This window comes from Acanthochromis polyacanthus, chromosome 17 (genome assembly GCF_021347895.1).
Source record: "Acanthochromis polyacanthus isolate Apoly-LR-REF ecotype Palm Island chromosome 17, KAUST_Apoly_ChrSc, whole genome shotgun sequence".
Taxonomy (NCBI): Eukaryota; Metazoa; Chordata; class Actinopteri; family Pomacentridae; genus Acanthochromis; species Acanthochromis polyacanthus.
In genome coordinates, this window is record NC_067129.1 from 12,277,217 (window position 1) to 12,298,403 (window position 21,187).

The window sequence follows — 21,187 nt, forward strand, 5'->3', positions numbered from 1 at the left end:
TTTTCCGATAAGTCATAGTGAAATCATTAAATTTGTTTATTTCCCTGACTTGCTATCTCTGGATTACTAATTTTTCATTTGTCAGTGCCCTGTATGAACCTTAATGATCACCAAAATTAATTTACTCATGAACTTAACACCATTAAAGTGCTTCGGTAATCACAGAGTTTATTTTTAAATGGATATTTGATGTATGAAGCCAGTTTCACTCTCTATTCCTGACCAAAATTCACCAAGTACAAAATTATCGACTGTTATTTACATAAACATGTCAGAATACTGAGACTAAATGGAAATATTATTTCTATACTGAATTACCACATATCATTCACTTTCAGTCTCCAGAATGTACCTTTGTTAAGTGTAACATTCTCCTTCAGCTTGAAACTGAATTTAAGTCGATCATTTTAAGAACTATTGAGATACATCCAGAGCTAAGATCAACTCCAAAAACGTAATATTGCTTGCAGGAAAGCCTAAATATTTCAATTTCATATCAGAATAGTTGCTAGAGACATTTAGTCCATTTAGAAATGACGATTGTTATTATTATTATTATTATTATTATTATTGTTATTACCAAGAGTACAGATTTTTATCGAGCAGCGAATTTACAGAAATGTAATACTGGTGAAGATGTGTAAAGTGTTTTCCCACAATTCATTACGCGCGTCCGTTCACTGTCATGAAAACTTCTGCTTGGGGTTTATCTTTCCTTAAAAGGCTCTTCGTTGCTACACACGTGGAAGGTGTTAGCACGTCGTTACCGGCTAAAGGTAAAGTTTTAGTGCATTTATCGGTCAGTTCAGTGTTTTATAAAACTGATAAAAGTTGTGTGAACGAGTAGTCGGTATTCTGCCGTAATGTAACCGGTGCTTAAAGTGTTTTTCATGGTTAAATTGTTAGCTAAGAGCAGGCTAGCAGGGTTAGCATTGGTTAGGTTGATACAGGCTTGCTAATCAACTAAACAGATGATTTCCGGTGATATAGTTTGCTTTTATACATTGTTCTACCACGTGTTGTTGCCTGTTATGTTTTATGTTAAAGTTGGCTGGCGAAGGTAGTGGATGTAGTGTCTGGTAGATTAGCTAGCAGCAATGTTGACTTTATATCTAAACTGAGGAGTGACAGCACCCGGTGGGTAACTACATCCATTTAAAAGGACAGACAGCAAACATTTTACCAAAAAAAAAAAAAAAAAAAAAAAATCAGTACACAATTACAGCATCATGGTTTAGGCTTTAAGTGAAGCAGCATCTATGAGCCTCGACAGCATAATATAGTGTAGCTTTTCAGTTTACTACCTTACAGGGACTGGACTGTTTTGCGGCAAATCTCCCAAAATTCAAGAGAAACCATTATTAACAGTTGCTTTTAAGACTTTTCTAAAATAATTTCTTTATAGTCTTTCATTAAATAACTATAACATTTAATTTCCTTCATCTGTGTATAAAGATCTGTTGTAGTTTGGTTTGGATCTAAACTAAACAGAAGATGACAACTGAGGACGTGGAGCGGCTGCTGATCCAGTTTCAGGATGAGAATGGAGAGGTTCTGGGCTCACCTTTTGATGTGCCTCTAGACATCACTCCAGACAAACTACAGCTTGTCTGCAATGCACTGCTGCAGAAGGTAACCTGGCATTGCATAGCACAAATAAGTCATGACTTGATAATACTCTTCTTCATATGAGGCATCTCGGTCGCATTTGTACATCCATCTGTAATAATCACACTTAAATGGCATCAAACATTCTAACAGTGAACATTACTATGAAGATATCACTTGTTGTAAACACATTGCTTACTGTTTTTAGAGTAAATTTATTGTGGTAAATGACACCAAATGCTGATTTAATTAATCTGGAATCAATAAACCCTCAAGCATCCCTCCAAAAATGTATTATTTTTCTTACACTTCACAGACCAAACACTGCTTTCTGTTTTAACCTTTCTTGGACATAGACAGTCATTACATTAATCTGAAACTAACAGTCTATTAAATGTCTCCTTTTTGCTGTTGTCCACTGTAGGACGAGCCGGTGCCACTGGCATTCTTTGTGCGCGGAGAGGCTGAAGTGGTGTCCAGTCTGGGATCATGTGTTAAGGCTCTGGAGGTTGAGACTGAACAAGTTCTGCCAGTAGTGTACCAGCCTCAGGCCGTGTTCAGGGTTCGAGCTGTGTCCCGCTGTACCAGCACACTACAGGGACACACAGAAGCTGTCATCTCCACTGCCTTCAGCCCCACTGGCAAGTGAGTAACTCTGATACAGAAGGAACAACTGTCAGATTTTCATTGCCTTTATTTCAACAATCTGTATGATATGACAACACGTAGAGGGATTGATAATTTAAACTGGAAAGATTTAGACAGCTTCAAAATCATTTGTCCTTGTTTGTTTCAGATATCTGGCCAGCGGTTCAGGTGACACCACAGTACGGTTTTGGGACTTGACAACTGAGACACCACACCACACTGCCAGAGGTAGAAAATCTCTTCTATAAGACAGCATGAGCTGATCCTTATCAACATACAAGTGATTGATTGATGGTTTTAGACACCACTGAACTGTGTTCTGCTTCCCCTAAGGACATACACACTGGGTACTGAGCATCGCCTGGTCACCTGATGGCAAGAAGCTGGCTTCAGGGTGCAAGAACAGTCAAGTGTGCTTCAAACACACACATCTGTTTAATTTTTAAGGTGTGTTCCATGAATGTGAATTATTTATTTTTTGTTTTGGTTTTTCTGTAGATCTGTCTTTGGGATCCAGTGACAGGTTCACAGATTGGGAAGACCTTGACTGGACATACAAAGTGGATCACTTGGCTCTGCTGGGAACCTCTTCATCTGTGAGCTCTTGGTTCATCACTTTCTAGAAACTATCCAGACACAACATTTGACCTCTAAATCAGTAAATTACAATGCCTGTAGGACTTTTCAGAGAGGATATTTTGTCTTGTTATGATTGGAAAAATAGGACATTATAAAACGGCTGAATTTCCATAAGCTGCTGTAGTTTCAGAATACTGCCTCACTGTCTCTCCTGTCTGGGACGATTGAACAAAGAGTCACTGTCAAGTCAGTGTAGCCCTGACACTATTGCCTGCAGAACACTGGGCAATAATTTTGCTACACTGACTGTACACTCAAATATTTTTGATTTAGAGTCTAAATAAAATTATATCTTCTTAATTTTAGTCCATAAATTAGACACATCATTGAACAACAAAAAATTTAGCCTTGCAGAATAACATTAGTCCAAAAATAAAGACCTCATATGGGGTGCCGAGAGGTAAATGTCACTGTTTTAACAGCAGGGAGGTTTAAAGACAAATCCACTTTTGCATGCTAACAAATATAACTTTATTTAATTGCTGAAATCCCCAAAAAATGTCATGTGCTAATGGAAGAGAGATTTACCTGAACATACCGAGAGCTTTCTATAGTGTACATGTATTGTCTGATTTTTAAATTGGGACCAGCTTGAATATTCTGCTCTGATTGCTGTGGCTAATTTTCCCCTTTCCGTTCAGTAACCCAGAGTGTCGGTACCTGGCCAGTAGCTCCAAGGACGGCTCCATACGTATCTGGGACACTGTGTTGGGACGCTGTGAGAAGATCCTAACTGGACACACTCAGTCAGTCACCTGTGTGAAATGGGGAGGAGATGGACTCCTTTACACTTCTTCCCAGGACAGGACAGTCAAAGTGTGGAGAGCAAAAGATGTAAGTTTATGTGGATTGCTGAGACACTACAATATTTATCACCACAGACACATGGTGGTAAGAGAGGGAGGAGACAGCTGCTGCATCAAAGACAAAATGTGTGTTTATGTCTGTTGATGTAGGGGGTCCAGTGCAGGACTCTGCAGGGCCATGCACACTGGGTGAACACTCTGGCTCTCAGCACAGACTATGTCCTGCGTACTGGAGCTTTTGAACCTGCAACTGCCACTATCAACCCCCAGGATCTCACTGGATCATGTAAGGCCTGCTGCTCTTTTGGGATTTTGACTTAGATGTTTTGAAGAGGATGTTTTCATGTACCAAGTGTTTTTTTTCCTCAGTGGATGAGCTAAAGGAGAAAGCCTTGCAGAGATACAATAAAGTCATAGTACGTATTGCTTATAGTAATGCGTTAAAGTATATATTTTCTTCTGGCACCTGCATGTCCGTGTTCTTACTCATGTTTTTGTGTTTCAGGGTTCTGCTCCAGAGCGTTTGGTGTCTGGTTCAGATGATTTCACCTTGTTCCTGTGGAATCCTGCACAAGAAAAGAAGCCTCTAGCCAGGATGACCGGCCACAGTGCCCTGGTAAATGAAGTGCTCTTCTCCCCAGACACCAGGCTGCTTGCTTCTGCCTCATTCGACAAGTCCATTAAAATCTGGGATGGACGCACTGGAAAGTAAGAAATGCAAAATTTAACAGATTTTAAAACTGTTTGTGATGCAACCCAATTTGACAATCTGTTAGGATTTTTAAACTTCTGAGGTGTGAACCCAGATTTAGAGCATTGCAGCTTATTTCAAACTCATGGGTGTTTTCATAGAAAAATCAAACAAATCTGTAAATGTTCCCACTTGACTGCCTCAGAATCTCCTGAATCAGGCTTGCAAAATTATATCTTCATTCTATGAATAATTTTAAATATATTAAAACTATTGTACAAAATAATCTGATTCTGAGGGGCCCAATTGGAAGTACTGAGTGATTTTTCATGAAATGACCCTGGTAAGAGCTCATAGTTCAATCTGCATGTTATACTGCTGTTGTCCAGGTGATGGTGCTGTAAGACTGACGTGTAGCTTCACTGATTGTCCATTTGCCTACAGGTACTTGATGTCCCTGCGTGGCCATGTGGGGTCTGTGTATCAAGTGGCATGGTCAGCAGATAGCAGACTGCTTGTCAGTGGCAGCAGTGACAGCACACTTAAAGTGTGGGACGTAAAGACTGGAAAGCTTAACATGGACCTCCCTGGTCATGCTGACGAGGTGAGGGAAAGAAAGGCATCATAGGATTCATATTTCCCTGATAGTTTGTATTGATTTGTGTTTTTCCTGGATCACCTCGTTTCTCATCTGTGCAGGTTTATGCTGTGGACTGGAGTCCTGATGGACAGAGAGTGGCCAGTGGTGGGAAAGACAAATGTCTCAGGATGTGAGTGTGAGGCCAGGAAGCCACTAAGTCCTTCAGGATGACCAAACAGCAGTGTTTCCTCACACCTAAACCTTGTGTGTTTCCATTTCCAGATGGCGAAGATAGCCACATGTCTGCTGTCTTTCCTGACGTTGGCAGAGGATTTGACACCTTCTGCTCTCAAGAAGCCTGACAGCTGGAGTACAGGGTGACTAGACTGCATCTAATCACCCATTTGTCTGTCAACAATAGCATTGTTTTGAGGAACTCAAGTCGGGCCATGATGCGACTTCCCTCTCTTGGTTTTAATCCCATGTGGGAATATTGCCAATATTAGTATGTAAAACTGTTCAACTTAATGGGACATTTAAAATGAGAGGCATCCATGTATTGAGATTATTGCAGGTAGAGGGTGTAATATATTATGTATTTCAGTATTGGCATCTGACTGAAACGGGTGGCCATTCATGCATATCAGGGGTTGTGACATGCTTGTGTTGCAATACCTATGGGCACAAAACACTCACAAGGATATGTATTTCTTAAAACGTAACCTAAGGCAGTGTGTATAGGTTTCAGTTTTAGAATGAATTTCACGAAATGAAGAGAGCTGCATATATTTAATCATGAATTGATAGACTTAGCCAGAATATCAGCAAAACTTAACAGCAGGTTTGTCCCTTCATTCACCTTAAGCCTTACTACATGAACTATATACTGGAGGTGACAGGTGGGGCAGTAAGGCAACAGGTGGGAGTACTAATACCTTCCTCTGTGATGCTAATGCCGACGGTGCTCGCCCCGCTCCTTCAGTCTTTAATCTCCTCTGTCCTGCGGTCAGCAAAGCTTCAACCTGCTGATTTTTCTGCGTCTGTAGTGACGCCAAGTGTCACCAGCACTTAGTCACATCCCATCGTGAAAAAAGTCCATTCATCATTCCAGTAGCACCAGAAAAATAATTTTGGATTACTTTCCAGAGATCAGGTCACATTTAACTGCTATTATAAGAATCAACTTTAAGTGGTAATTCATGGCCTTAAGTAAGTTTTAGAGCTCTTAGTTTTTGCTCTGTATTTGCTCAAATCAACAGATTTGTGTTAGAAGTCAACTTAAAATATGTAACAGCAATTCTTGCTGTTTTGTCACTGTACAAATAAATATCATAAAATTGTTTTAACATTTTTTCATACATCATTGAGACATTACTTTTGTCCCTTTTTGTATGTGCCAAAGAGGTAATGGCATAATACTGGTATGTTTTAGAGACAATCTGAAGTGTCATGTTAAAAAGCATTTTAGTCTGCAGAAGTTTACTTAAATCCATCCACCTTACAGCTGAGATACACTAAGATGTCAGTATTGTAAATAAGAATATAAAAAAATGAATTATGCTTCATTGAATTTGCTGTGGAGTTGAATAATTCAAGAAATTAACTGCACTCCCTGCTTGGCACACAGGGTCACAGGCAGTTCCTTTTGTTCTGTTGGTCTGATGTCTCTGGTACAAAATGACACAGTAAGGTTTGATTATCACAAGTTTATTAGTATTTGATCATGTAAATCATACTTGCAGAACTGATGTTTTTCAACAATATTTCCTCATTTTGTTTTTTTCTTCCACAAAAGTCACCTTCAGTCTGCCCAACAGGATTTGTAATGCAGGACTGGACCCGAATATCCGAATATTCATTCGTCCGGATATTAATTTTGGTATCCGAATATTCACCTCAGTATTCAGTTTAACTGAAGACAAAACGAAGGCAAAATTTGGACCCGGGAGACCAGATGAACGGATCTGAATATTAGGGCCATCTCCGCCACCAACCGCGCCGTCACCAACTGCTTCCACCCCCACTCCCCTGGAACCGAGCGAATATTCGGATATTCGTCTTTAATAGGGCCCGAATGTTCGGAGGCCAGATACCACTATTCGGGCCAGCCCTATTGTGAGCGATCACAAAAAATCTGACAGCACACACACATTGCTGTTGAAATGTTTATGAAAAGCAGCAAAGCACGGACGCACAGATTCTGTCAGTAAAAATATGCTTAAGTTGGGTAAAACAATATTCTGTTGCTCTTAAAGTGTGGTTAATAAAGATTTCCTGCTATCAGGGATATTACATTGGAGATTCTACTAAAGTAGTTTGGCAAAGAGGACTGAAAGGCTTCTGTGGAAGGCTGTGTGGTGGCACTAGGTCAAAGCCTTTTATCAAAACTAGTCACCGGTCATGTGGTTGAGGCTCTGACTTATGTAGTCATAGTTTTAGTAGACAGTACTGTGCAAAGTTTTAGGCACTCAGTATGTTTCAATTCTTAAGTCCTGCAACAGACCATTTGCATTCACGCCATTATTCTGAAAAACATCCTTGCTTTTAGTGCCTAAAACCTCCAGTACTGTATATAAACAGAATTAGAAGAGCAAGTTATCTGTGTTATCAGTTACAAAAAGCTCGTGAAGCAGGTTAGCTTGAGGTAAACAAAGAAAAATAAAGTGACATATCTTATTAGAGGACAGTCTATTTGATGACTGAATTAGTAAACAGAAGAAAACCACTGAAAACTCAAGGAATATGGCTTACAAACTGGGACATCTTTTCACGTTGTTTTTTCTGACAGAAGTGAATTCACTTTTATTTTGTAGGCTGCACACCAACACTTTGTTCAAAACGGCAAGTGTCAGCCAAACTGAATGACTAAAGATAGCAGTACTGGTCAAATATGCACAAATGGAGCAGCGACCTACTGAATACCTCTGTGACTTGTATGATGGTAATTTTCCAGAATAACAACATAGCACAAGCTCACTAAATTCTATTAGATAAACTGAGTCAGATCTGCCGCTATATTAAGACTGTATGTGAAAATTGTGCTACATATGGATATCAGGTTAATCTACTGCAGACCAGTTTGTGTCGCCTCTGCAAACCTGCGAGAAACTGCTGGATGCCACATCAACATTCATGCAGCAATACTCTGTTGTCGGCAGCAGCCGTAAAATGCACAATGAACAGCATCTAACGTTCATCACTGAGACACAGCAAAGGAAATGCTGTGGAAGTTTTAGTGCGATGATACCAAAAGCACAGCCCGGCAAGCAATTACAACACTAGGATGTGTTGAAGTACTGCACAGACATTTGCAAGTACTGCAAAAAGCTTGTTTGCATCCTCTGTTCTTTGTTCACCATAGTACGTACATAGTGACTCAAAAGACACGTTTATGGTTTCGGTACAAAGTGTTCACTCTACAACGTGTACGGTAACAACAGTCATAGAAAGCTTAAACATTTTATCCCTTTTTCAATCTATTTGTCCCTTCTCTCCTTTCCTAAGCTGAATATCTAAATATTGTCATGTTTCTGGGAATGAGGCTCAGGAAACTGAGCCTTGAAGTTTGGTCAGGTGCATGGAGCATTTTTTTCTTCAACCTTTTGATGCACAAAATGGGTCAAAATTCACACATATTCAATGGAAAATGGGTATCTATTGAGCCATGTTGTGCATCAAAGGGTTAACTAGCAGCTATCCCTTTCTTTTTTTTATCGTTGTTTGGAGTAAGTCCTGCAAATCATTTAATTTATGTAACAGTGTGGACACTGGTCGATAAGGAGACGAGTCATCTGCTCAGAGCAATGCAGAGCCAGTATGAACTAGAATAGAGGTGTTCGGTTGTGCGTAGCATGAGGCACTGGTCTGTGCTTCCCCCCTGGACCTCTGTCACCGTCAGGCCGCTCTACTGGGTCTTCCACACGTCGTTGAGTAGTTTGACAACTTCCTCATAGATGACGAAGACTATGGCCACATCCAGGCACACACGGCCAAGCCTGGGAACTGTTCCTTTGTAGAATCTGCAGGAAGAACAACATGAGCTGAGTTAAATGGCATGTCTACACCAGGAAAACCTAAAGCAGGAGCAGAACGTGGATCACTTACGCCTGTGGTCCTTCATGCTTCAAGATCTGGAAGGCACAGTCCACTGTGCTTTTGTAGCGGTGTGCCTCCAAACCCTACACAAAAAGGAAGAGTGTTTTACAAAAGGCAAACCCAGATGACAGCAGTAAAATCATCAGGTGTGTTTCCCACCTGCATCCTGGTCTTTACAACATCGAGAGGTGTATTTCCAAAAACACTAGCCGCTCCTGCTGTCGCGCCAAACATCGCTGTGACGATTGGGTGCATTTCTTTTCTGAGGTCGTCGCCTTGGAGGCCACATCCAACACGAACGAAAAGAAGGAAATCGAGGAAAAAATCATCAATCAACAGGACAGAAAAAGGTAATCAAATTTGTTTCGCTGCTGTGAATCTTTTCGAACCTTTGTACCAATTGCGAAGCGCGTTCATCACATAAAATCGAATGGCCTGATTGGTTCCTTGTTTAAGCACAGTCGCTGTCAGACCTTGATATGTTCCCCTCACACCTAAATGAGTTAAACGGTTTATGATTATTTAAGGAGCATGGATAGCCTTGAGATGCATCTTTCCATCCTTTCCATCTTCGTCTCTTACCCTGTTCTCTAATAATCTCACTGACTCCGTGAAAGAAGCCTCTGTAGCGAGGATGGAGGGAACACTGGTCGTGGATCATCTTCACCTGCAAGATGCATGGAGATCCATTTTATCAGACCATTTTATTCCAATCGGTACCAATTCAAGAGACCTGGAAGGAGCTTCCTCCAGAAAAGACAGCCACCTCCACTAACCTTGAGTGTCTCCATGGGGCAGACGACTAAAATGGCCTCTGCTATCCCGGCTCCTAAACCACATACGAGGCTTCGCGTGTTGTCTAGTCGACCTGTGGCGTCTCGCATGGGATTGCTGAGCATCTCAAACGTGCCAAACCTGCAGAAAAAGGTGGAAGAATTAAAGAAATTAGGAGTCAAAATAAAGCATGCATAGTTTCTCTAATGTGAGGATTTGCTGGTCATCCTTTAGAGTACTTTGCGATTTGAAAATAACCATAATTCATACACTCAGTTGGCTTAAATTTACATTTAACCCTCCTGTTGTCTTCATTTACGGGCACCAAAAAATATTGTTTCCTTGTCTGAAAAAATCCAAAAATTCGGCAAAAAAAATCTCCAAATTTCTGAAAATTTGCAAAACCTTCAGGAAGAAAATTCCAATAATTCTTTAAGTTTCCCTGAAAAGTTTTATTTTAAAAAAATCCCCCAAATTTGGCAAAAAAATTCTTATAAATATTTTCAAAAAATGAATAAAAATCTTCCAAAAATATCTAAAATGATGACATATATATCAGTAAAACTTCTATTTTCTTGAACGTTCACAAAAAAATCGACCAAAATCCAGCGAAATTCACTGGATTTTGGTTGATTTTTTTTTTTTTTGTGAATGTTCTTAAACATTTTTAACATGTCTTTTTTTCCACCAAAAACTATTCAAAGATTTCCCAAAAATGTTGAAAATGTGGACGTCAGAAGTTTTATTGTGAAAATGTATTTTTTTCCCCACATTTTCAAACTTTGGAACGGGTCAATTTTAACCCCCAGGACAACACAAGGGTTAACATTGCGTAAACATATTCAACATCAGGCAGCTGTTTATTTTAAAGTCAACAACACTGCAGATGTGTGATGCTGCAAGCCAAAATCATGCAACTGGCAAATACACCTGTATATATCTGTTTTGTGCATGTTTACATTCAATCTGTATATCTATGTCATGCATGCATCTTCACCTGACTGCAGATTTGGGTATCGATCCATAGAGCAGGGAGCTGAGACCTCTATACAGCCCTCTGAGCCCGTGATCCTGCACCGTCAGCTTCACGCAGTCACCTACACCAGACATCCAGAAGTGAGTAACCCAGCAGAAGACTACCACACACACCTCCAGTCACCTCCCCTCTCTGTCATACATGTCCCAGTGACCTACCGATCCCTCTGTACCGAGGTGGGTTTGCTCTTTCATCTAGCTGCAGCTGGGTCTTCACATATTCTGTGGGGAAGGTGATACAGATCTCTATCCCTCCTGCAATGCCACCTGAGTGAGGGGGAGAAGAGGAGAGGATTTGTTGACTCATGCACAACTGGAGCTTTGCAAATATAAGATGTACTGATTGCAGATCTGTGCTGGTGGGGATGCATACAGCATAGAGCTTTCAGCATTTCCGTGTTCATTTAGAGGATCTGAATGATGGTGTAGTGATGAATAAATACAGAAAAGGCTCTAATGCGTGCGGCTACATCATGCATCTGCTGTAGCATCACTGCTGGCTGGCTGGCTGACTGACCCAGTTCTGCATGGGTAGCCTTAATGGGCGACAGATTGAGATTAAAGCTGCGCGTGTGTGTGCAGCAGCGAGCAATGAGATACTGTGAGGTGGAAATCCACGGTGCAAAAATCAACCTGCAAGGATGGCCTTTCCAGGATGCGTGATTTTCCTCCCTCCGATCGCCGCGGCAGCCAGGTTCCTCCGCGCCGAGTACGAGCGCTGGTGCTCCGACAGAGAGCCCAGCCCAGTCGCGGCTGCAGCGGCGGAGAGGCGCTGCAACGGAGGCTGATGACGGGGAGCCGAGCTCGGGCATCCTCTCCGGGCTCCGCAGCTCTCGCAGGGCCCCTCACACACCGAGAACGGCTTCAGCAGCGAGGACATCTTCCGCAAATCTCGGTGGCGACGCTTCGTTCGCACAGACAGACAACAACACAGGGAGGCGCACCAATGTGGCGGTGGAGGGAGCATCAATATTCAAATAGCGGTCAGGTGATGCGGCAGGCCATTGGCTCAGCACGCTCCCCAAAGCTCTAGCTCAGTCACGTGACATTACATGACTCCTGTCGACCAATGACATGGAAGATGCTGCTTTATTGACGTGATGAGGCAAATTTGTAGTGTCACCTCAGACTGAATGCCGTAATCCACTGAGCATAAGTATGATTAAAAAATGCTTTATTATCCTGGTAGTACATCATATAACACTTTAAAGTGTTATATCTGTTTATCTGTAATAAAGGTTAACTCTCACTTTAAAAAAGATAAATGAGCATTATCACCTAAATAAATGTGAATATGGCACATTGTCAGCCACGAATTTAAAAATAGTTTTTAGCAGCAGATAAATCATGTATAAATTATAAAGTAATGTTAATTCTAGTGCATTTATTCAGTGGGGGAAGAAATCACACATTAAGAAATAATTCTTTTACATCAAATCATGTATGCCACAATTATTAGCACCCCTGATGTTAATACTTTGTTTAACCCTCTTTTGCCAACAAAACAGCACTTAATCTTCTCCTATAATGCATTTTTCTTCTGCAATAAAAATTGAATTTTTTTTAAGGCTTTCAACACATCTTAACCAGGGGTGCCAATAATTATGGAGGGCACTGTATGCAGTTTGGGTGTGTAGGTATGTAATAATGAGAATATTGCAATAATAACAGAAGAAACGGGGTTATTTAAATCCACAGAACAGGGTTCACCCCCTCTGTAGTAGATCATGTGTCATGCAATCAAGGGTTTGTAATATTTCTGTTGCTTCTAAATCCCTGTTTCTTTAAATAGTGCTGTCACCGTGCCAGAGCACACACACACATAAACACACACACACTGCCTCCCCTGATCACCCTTTACAATGAATCTAGGTCAGTGTTTCCATCCACACCCACAATCCACCCCACCCGCCTGAGAACAACATAGGCGTGACAGAGGGGGAGATGGTCAGTTCCCAGCTAATAGGACCAGTTGTTGTTTATTTGGTTGTTGATGAACAAAAACGAGATTCATCTTATGCTTCATTATTTCTTTTTCCTTGTTGGTGTGCAGTTCTCAGTTTGCCTCCAGGCACCCGTGAATGTGTCATACCGCTTTGTGCGACACATTCACTCATGCATGTATCATCTGAAGAGACCAAAGCAAGAACTTCTAATTGAGGAGGGAGATGTAGCGATGGAAACAACATTTCTGCCAGCCGGTCTTCCCATTCTCTGATGTTATAGTTTATTGTGTAGGTTTTCACCTGCAACACAACATGACTGAAAGCCTTTGTGTTTCTGTACCTTATTATACAACACAAGCAAGAATAGCTGTGGGTAATATCACTTAACTGTTGATTGATCAACAATTATGTCGCCTCTCAAGAATGGCGTTACCTTTAAGTTGAAGAGTATTGGCTCTTTTGTAAAAATTAAACTGTTTATATTTACTATAGTAAAAAACAGGCCCCATTGCAGGAACACAATGCAACAAAACATGTTTCCATACTGATATTCAAGTCTTATATTTTTTTTAGTACTTCATTCACCTCAGCATGGAGGATGACAAACTTCTGGAGAGATGTTTTGCTGTTCTTCAGAGATTTTTTTTTTCAGCTGCTCTTTGCTGGAGGGGGTGTTTTGTTCTACCTTTCTCTTTAAAATGCGCCAAAGATGTTCTGTTGGATTCAAGTCAGGCAGCATAAGGTCGTGGTTTTTCACGTTTTTCTTCTTAAGAATCTCTTCTGTGATTTGGCTGTTTTGGCTAGTTATTGTGGCTCCTTATCCAGTTATTCACTGCAGCTGCTTTTTAAAAAAATCAGTAACTGCAATTTAATTCAGTTCATTCTTCTATGGGACTATTGTTGTTTAACGCATTGCTTAATGTTTTAAATGTAATGTGTAATGAAATGTTATTACCTATGCCGACTGGTTGTAAATGTCTTAAGAGGTAAAAAAAAGATAGTTTCAAGTTTTATTTCAAGAACCTTTTTCCTTGTGTGTGTCTTGTAGTTTTACCCTCTGTGTATATTTGATTGCCTGCTTCACCCTTATTAGTTTCACTTGTATCTTTTTAGACTACATACATTTAATTTTCTGTGTATATAGTCTTGTATCTTCCCTTCTTCTTTACCAGTTTTCTCTTGTTTGCCTGTGTTTCCTGCGTAGAAGAAGTTCATGACAACATTGACATGCTAATGTTAAGTAGTTAGGACGACTATCACTGCCATCATCTTAGTTTAGCAGGTTAGTTAATTAGTTGTGCTTGCTAATCAGGGTTACTCAAGGAAAGCTGTTCAAGTAAATCAAACGCTGAGGTGAGTACTGTTGGTATTGGAGGTTTTTTGTCAAAATAAGTATTGGACAAAGAGAAATTTCAGCTAAACAACGGTGTAAGAGTAAATGGAATCAAACAGTAAGCATAATTCATTGTATTGGAGATCTGAATTTGTGTACTAAATTTTGTAAAATGTACCCAAACATTCCGCTCAGAACCACAAATGTAAACCTCATGATTGTGTGAGAAGAACAAAATTTGGTGCTAATCCATCCGTTAAATGGTGATTGGATAAGTGAAACTTAAACCTGAAAAAAATCAGTTAGATTAATGGTTTTAATGACTGTTTTAGGACCATGAATAAACAATTCAATCAACAGTTTAAAAATGTATATAATCTAACTAACTGAAGAACCAGTAGAGCAACACTTGTCACTCCTAGTGGCAGATCTAGTCCCAAAACTGCTCATGACGACTCACAGACCTCTTTGTGAACAATTCTTGGTAGAACTACTACTTGCTTTTGATCGCCAAGTCTCTGCAAATCACACCTAAATGGCCTAAACCGATATGTTTCGCATTTCTCTGCACTCTGAGATCCTGTCCACTCAGCACCCTGACCTGCAGGCTGCATCTGTACTGAAGCAGCAGGTTACAGAGGACAGGCTTGGTGCTTCCTTCTTCATCAGGGGAGTAGGAAGCTGTCATGGTGCATTCTCTTAGGCCAGTCTCAGGCAGCAGAATCCTTGGAAGCCAATCAGTGTTAATGACTTGGTCCACAGACAGCGTGACTTTTAGGCCCGGGCAGCTTGATGCTACAGTTGCCCCGGAGCCACCACACACCAGCTTAACAGAGAAGATGAAGCAGAGGCAGAAATGGAAAAAAAAAAGAAATCTGAAGGGGGTTGATTCTCAGCAGCTGTTTTTTTTTTCTTTACATTTTGCTGTTTCAGCATGTGCTCTCACCCAGAACTTGAACACAATTCCCAAAGCACCAACACCACCATCTTGTCAAGGGGGGCGATAATTCATTTGGTGGCTAAGTTAGCAGAATAAATACATTCATAGCCCAGATAATACAGATGTGTGCCCTTACACTCAGCCTCTCAAAGCTGATATGTATGATTTTTCAGTATATTTGGCTGGAGTGGCATTGCACTTCACTTGTTACTAAATAAGCTCTCTTTTGTCAATTAATCTCATGCTTACCTGATTATGAGCTCCTTTAAAGCACAGTTCAGTGAAAATCTCTGTAGCTTGTTCCCATCTCAGCTGGATCTCTGACCCCTGCTTCTGTGTCTTTCATGATGAGCCATCGGCAGCTCTTCTGGCAGCAGTCAGTGATGCCTCATTGGTGACCCAGAATGTCAGACATAGCGGAGATAACTGTCTAAAATAAACTGAAGTATAAATCAATATAATTGTAATGACAGCTCAGGGTCTTGCAAGTGGTGCAGCTTACAGGTCACATAGATAGATAGGTTTGTTTCAATTTTTATTTTAAGAACCCTTTTCCTTATGTGTCTCTTGTGGTTTTACCCCTAAGATGTCTATCACAGCCGTCATCTTAGTTTAGCAGGTTAGTTAATTAGTTGCAATTTACATGTCACTAAATATGCATAGCTCACATTGAGCTGACATGAAGTAGAAAAACTCAAAAATTGAAAAAAAAAAATATGCAAGCATTCATTTTCAGCAAGGCTGTTGTATCTTGTCGATTTCATTGTATTTCAATAAGTTTTTTTTTCTCCAGAAACAGGATAGAAAAAAACAGGAATCAAACTCAGCAAAATCGATCCAACTTGCACAAAGAAAGCCTGACTTTGTCAAAACTGCTTCATAGTATACTAAGAACGAATACAGATTTAGCCAATGCATATTCACTGATTTTAAAGAGGCATTCTTTGTTTTATTGTTGTTAATCATCTATGGTTTTAACCCACATGTGACTCCATCAATAAAAAAGTGATATCTGAAGACAGTCTCCTAATCCTAAAATCTTATCACACCTTTGTTGTCTGCAAGATAATTTGATCTCTGACCTCTTGTTATTCATTAGCACCTACAAGTAAACCAGCTACTGGTAACTACTGTCATCAAATGTTCTAGCCCGACTTACCTTCACAGACCAAATCTCTGTATTAGTAAAACCCACTGTATGCCAAAATAATAATAAAATACCCAACTACAGCAACATTTGGGTTTTTACTATGAGTGAATGTCTTCAGTATACAACCTTCAGGCTGTCTAAAAGTTCTCTCAAGCTGTTTTTTTAACTGTATAAATGAAATTTAGTACACTACTTTTGGCCACTTATTTGTTTGTAATAATAGATTTTAACATTTACTTTAACAGACTCTGTACAGTCAGAAGTTGTGGATGAACAGGATGGACTTCCAGTCTCCTGAGATCCTTGGCTTGGCCAGCCGCAATCATCTGCTGGTACTGGAGCTGCTGATGTCCAGCATGGACTGATCCCAGGTCTTCGTCTAACCTCCACTGTACCAGTCCAGGAACCCACAGAGCTGCTGTCCCCCCCAGCTGTCCAGCTCCTCTGACAACACTCATCACTGATCACTCAACAATCCATAATGCCAAGGTAAACAGAGATCACACTGATTGTTTTTCAGGTTCTACTCCACTCCAAGTTTGACAGATCATCATTCATTTGGTACAAAAGTCATCCATATGCAGCAGTCTGAATTGTTTCAAAAAGACTTTATCAAACTCTTTTGTGTCCTAAAACACACCAACCCGTGGCTGCAGTTTCAGCCAGTTCACCAGAATGCTCAGCTTTAATACTTGACCCTGCTCTTATTTTAATTGATTCATTTCTTTTTAACACTTAAAAGCTCTAAATAATATGCATATTTTAATATTTTTCTGAATTTGGCTTTTAATATTTTATTGATATCTAAGTTTCTTATTTGTCATCCTTTATTTTCTTACACAGCTACATTACAAATGATACTTTCCCCCTCAAAGTACTTCAAGTTAAAATAAAAGTTGAATGAATAAATAAAAATAAGTTAAGAAATAGTAAAATGCAAATTAATTTTAAGAAAAGAATAACAACAACAAACCATGTTATTATTTAGCAGAGTAAAGTCACCCTGACTAACTCATTAATGTTTATAACTGCACAGATTTGGAAATTAATAATTAATTACCAATGTTTAACACAGAAAAACATAATCTGACAGGGAGCTTTATCCAACCCAATAACACCAAAAGACTCACAACAGCTCCATGAAGCATTAATAAATCATGTATTAACCATTAGTAAAGCCAGTAATTAAAAAACTATGATCCCTTATAATACCTTTTTTTAGAATGTAGTACCAAACAATCTAAAGTGGTAAAAATGATGTGGAGAGGATGTCCAAATTCCTGGTTGATCAACATAATGAAGGTATATTTTAAAACAAGAAGAAAAAAGTCAGCTGTTCACAATTATTATTACTTCTATGTATTTCACATGCATTGCATTACATCGTGCTGTAAACCAGAAAATGAATGAAAAATAAAAGATGTATAGAATATTAATATTCTGTACTCCTAAAAGGAGTTAAACAGCACATATGTAGAAATAGTGTTTACAGTTTCCTCTCATTAGTCTGCCTATAGCTTTCGCTTTCAAGAGAAAGAAAGAGTGTTTCATCACAGAAATTCAACATTAAGTCAAAGAGAATGAGGGAATCCACTTGACAAAGCTTAATTGTAAACAGACAGTTGCTTACTAGTACAAGCAGATATATCATAGAACCATAAGGTGCTAAGAATTTCCTGAGAATTTCCCAATAAAGACGGTAGATTTTTTTGTTTAAATAAACAATTTTCTCATTTCATTTCTTTGAGTTCCTCAGTCCTTCAAACAGCAGACACTTTGCCTGTGCAGAGACAAAAGAAAACAGTCGACTGTCTTGTAAACAGAGGGACATAAACGGTGGTGTGTTTGGTTGGGAAATGTGTCTCTATTTATATCTGTGTGTGTTTATATGTGTTTGTGCCAACCTCATGCCAGCGCAGTGTGTCAAGGGGCAAACCCAGATGGCAGTGGGGACAGGTGTCGGTCTGATCGGGTGATTCCTGGTTCCTTTGTCCCCAGCAGGGCCCCTCACTGCCCCACAGGGGGCGACATGTGGAGTGGGAGGAGCAGGCGACCCCAAAGTGGGGTCGAGGGTCTGTCTGGTAGCTCACTTTCAGGCCACTAGAGGGCAGTGGTGATGAAGGATCCGAGTCTTCCTGCCACACATTATACAGTAGAGAGATGTGTTGCCAACTTGCCGTAAAGACAAAAACTGCCCTAAAACAGAGGTCTGCTGTCCATTTTAAAGCTTGACTTTAAGATGTGAATTTGAGACCGATTGTAATGATGAGACATTCTGGAGCTGTTTCCACACACAGTGAATGAATGATTGGTGCTGATTTTATTGGGATACCCATCTGCTACCAGGTTATCTTACCTTCAGAGAAAACCAAACTGGATGGACTACATCCAAAAGTATTCTCTGAACCATCAGATTCATTACTGTAATCCAGTCTGAGTGTCGATACTCAATGTTCCAGCTTGGGGTGGGGTCAGATTTCTGTTTTTGTAGTTATTGACTTTTTTTAAATTATTAAGCAGCTCAATGAATAGTAGACGATGGTTTAGCAGCTTATGTGACTTGACTTCAAAAGTAATAACGTCATGGTCTAATTGGAAAATTATCTGCAATAAAAGAGGCAAAAAGGGTATGGACAATTAATGTTGCTGACAGTATGCAATGTCACCTATATTCTTATTAATTGGCCTTTATTTATTTATTTCCACTAAGAAAGATGCAGACTGGTGTTCACCACGTTATCTTAAAATGATCATGTTTCTTTGTACCAAAGTAAGCTTTTGTTTGTGTTTCTTGCACATCAATCAATGACTAATAACACAGAAAACATTGGTTTTAGTATACAGTATGCAGTACTATGCTCAATATTGCAAATTTTTGTATACATTTGAGGTCATCCAAGTCATGGTAATTCTCAGAGCTTCAGTATAAAAAAAAGAACAGAACATCTGTTTTTGGTTCCTGAAAAAATATCAGGCTTCTTCTGTTCTGCAGTAGAACTCAACAAGCCTCTTGGATGGGAGGTGGAATGTCCTCCAGAACCAAAAAGGAAAGTGCAGTTGCTTTATACTGAAGCTCTGAGGAACATTTAAAAAGAAACTTGGTGCAAAAATGAATAGGAAAATCCATCTTAAATTAGCATTTTCTACTTTAGTGACAGGGTCTATTCAGTTGGGACACACAAGTATTTCACAAATAATGACCAACCTGTCACAGTGTCATTTCCTTAGTAGTCCAAGTTTTTTTTCTTTTCTGTATCACAATGAGCCTACCCAGAATTTAACTCTTTAATCCTACAACCCCATCTACATTCTATATCTGGAACATGCACTGTAGCACTTAATAATTCTTGTAAACCTCTAGATTAATTCACAATGCATGTGCAAGAACACAAACTGAAAAAGTTACAGACGTTATTTGTTCAGTTTGTCATCTGCTTTGCACAGTGTGTCAGTATGAAATAGGGTGTTCAGTGAGAGAAAAACAACCTGTGTAGTAGCTTCAGGACGATGGTCTGAGTCGAGAGACCTCATGCAGTACCAGCAGGGTTCAGATGGATGATCTGTGAGGACATAAACTAAACACATAAACTCACACCAGCATCAACTACAACACTTTTGGATACAGTGCAATCACTCAGCTTTGTATGTGTCTTACTCTGTGAGTTAGAGGAATGAGATGACACTGAAGGGGGGGTCGGCTCTTCCTCTGTTGGCAGGGGGGACAATGGGAAGTAGTCAGCATCGTCCTGTGCGTTTGTGTCTATCAGAGTCTCCGGTGGTAACGTCTCTGCACCGCTTAGAGACGGATCCTCTTCAGCCTTCATCAATCACACCAACCAAGTGATACACCAAAAGCAAAAACAAGTGGTCATTTTGTCTAATTATTATTTTATTTACCTCTGATGGATGTCAATTCGGAGTTTATATAATCAGTGCTGGTTTAGGTCACCTGGCTGGGCTCCACTTCTCCATCACAGGCTCCACTGTCAGCCTGGTCCTCCTCCTCAGATTCTTGGAGGTTTTGAGACTCATTGCACTCCTCGCTGCAGTTCTGACTTGGTGTCTCAGCCTGGGTAGAAATCGTCCCACTAAAGGTTTGAGAGAGAAGCAGCAGAATTAAAAAACATGCCCTCTTAACTGCCTGATGAGAAGGTTATAAGGCAATCAATCATCAGCTGCTTACACCAGCTCAGCCTCTACTGTTACACTCAAAGTGAGCACCTGATTAGCCGTAAACATTCATCCTCTCCTTACCTTTCGGTGCTCTCTGCCTGTTCCTCCCTCTCTCCCTCCATCCCTGCTCATGTGTCTCCCTCCCAGGGTGCCTGTTGTGTTATTTCCTCCTAATCCCACCAGTTCTTTGACTTTTTCCCCGTCTTCTTCAGGCCCGTCTCTCCCCCCCTGCCTCCGTCTGCCTCTCTGCTCTCTTCCCTCCCTCGCTGTGTGTGAAACGGAAACTCCAGGCTTTCAATATTTGATGTGTCCGAATAGCTCACAAGCAGGTTTCTGTAAAGAGTAATAAGGTGAAGGCTCTGATGTCTGTGGTGGAGTCTGCTTTAACACTGAAAACAAAATTGATACATGCATTATTCCTGTATCATTGTTAATCCCAAGAAGAACAATTAATATATAAAATGCCATGAAATGATTTGATTTGTTGTTGATAAAGAGACTTATTATGACAAATTATGACTAAAAAATGTATTTTTTATGCTCCATAATGTCACTTCACTGATTATCAGTAAATTAATTAGTGACCATTGGATTTGGGTCTTTCTGAACATGTGGGTTTTTGAATATTTTTACAAGTGTAGTATAGTATTGTTTTGAATTTAAAAAAAAAAAAAAAATCTTGCAAAAATATCAGCTGAGACTTATGATGAAAACCATCAAACATTTGAAAAGTAGCTGAGGTACTATAATTTACAAAATAAGCTGTTTA

At 40.0% G+C, this 21,187-nt stretch overlaps 3 protein-coding genes across 3 annotated transcripts; 1 reads left to right on the forward strand and 2 right to left on the reverse strand.

Moving 5' to 3' along the window:
- The first annotated feature begins 687 nt into the window (after positions 1-687).
- Positions 688-6,318, forward strand: nle1 (notchless homolog 1 (Drosophila)). The gene is made up of 13 exons (XM_022207762.2): positions 688-776; positions 1,456-1,632; positions 2,033-2,253; positions 2,405-2,484; positions 2,590-2,666; positions 2,755-2,852; positions 3,537-3,729; positions 3,852-3,987; positions 4,071-4,117; positions 4,207-4,409; positions 4,837-4,996; positions 5,092-5,162; positions 5,255-6,318. The coding sequence occupies exons 2-13, from the start codon at positions 1,495-1,497 to the stop codon at positions 5,265-5,267; spliced, it is 1,437 nt and encodes a 478-aa protein (XP_022063454.2). The 5' UTR covers positions 688-776; positions 1,456-1,494; the 3' UTR covers positions 5,268-6,318.
- A 345-nt stretch (positions 6,319-6,663) lies between these two features.
- On the reverse strand, positions 6,664-11,909 carry slc25a1a (solute carrier family 25 member 1a). Its single transcript, XM_022207763.2, has 9 exons — positions 11,510-11,909; positions 11,036-11,143; positions 10,839-10,938; positions 9,844-9,982; positions 9,650-9,734; positions 9,457-9,561; positions 9,227-9,342; positions 9,077-9,150; positions 6,664-8,991 (listed from the first exon to the last, which is right to left on the reverse strand). Exons 1-9 carry the CDS (start codon positions 11,841-11,843, stop codon positions 8,877-8,879), a joined length of 1,176 nt encoding a protein of 391 aa, XP_022063455.2. The 5' UTR covers positions 11,844-11,909; the 3' UTR covers positions 6,664-8,876.
- A 5,679-nt stretch (positions 11,910-17,588) lies between these two features.
- LOC127530480 (uncharacterized) lies at positions 17,589-20,809 on the reverse strand. Its single transcript, XM_051937260.1, has 6 exons — positions 20,500-20,809; positions 20,195-20,333; positions 19,901-20,063; positions 19,732-19,805; positions 18,150-18,380; positions 17,589-18,025 (listed from the first exon to the last, which is right to left on the reverse strand). Exons 1-6 carry the CDS (start codon positions 20,538-20,540, stop codon positions 17,981-17,983), a joined length of 693 nt encoding a protein of 230 aa, XP_051793220.1. The 5' UTR covers positions 20,541-20,809; the 3' UTR covers positions 17,589-17,980.
- Positions 20,810-21,187: the final 378 nt, after the last annotated feature.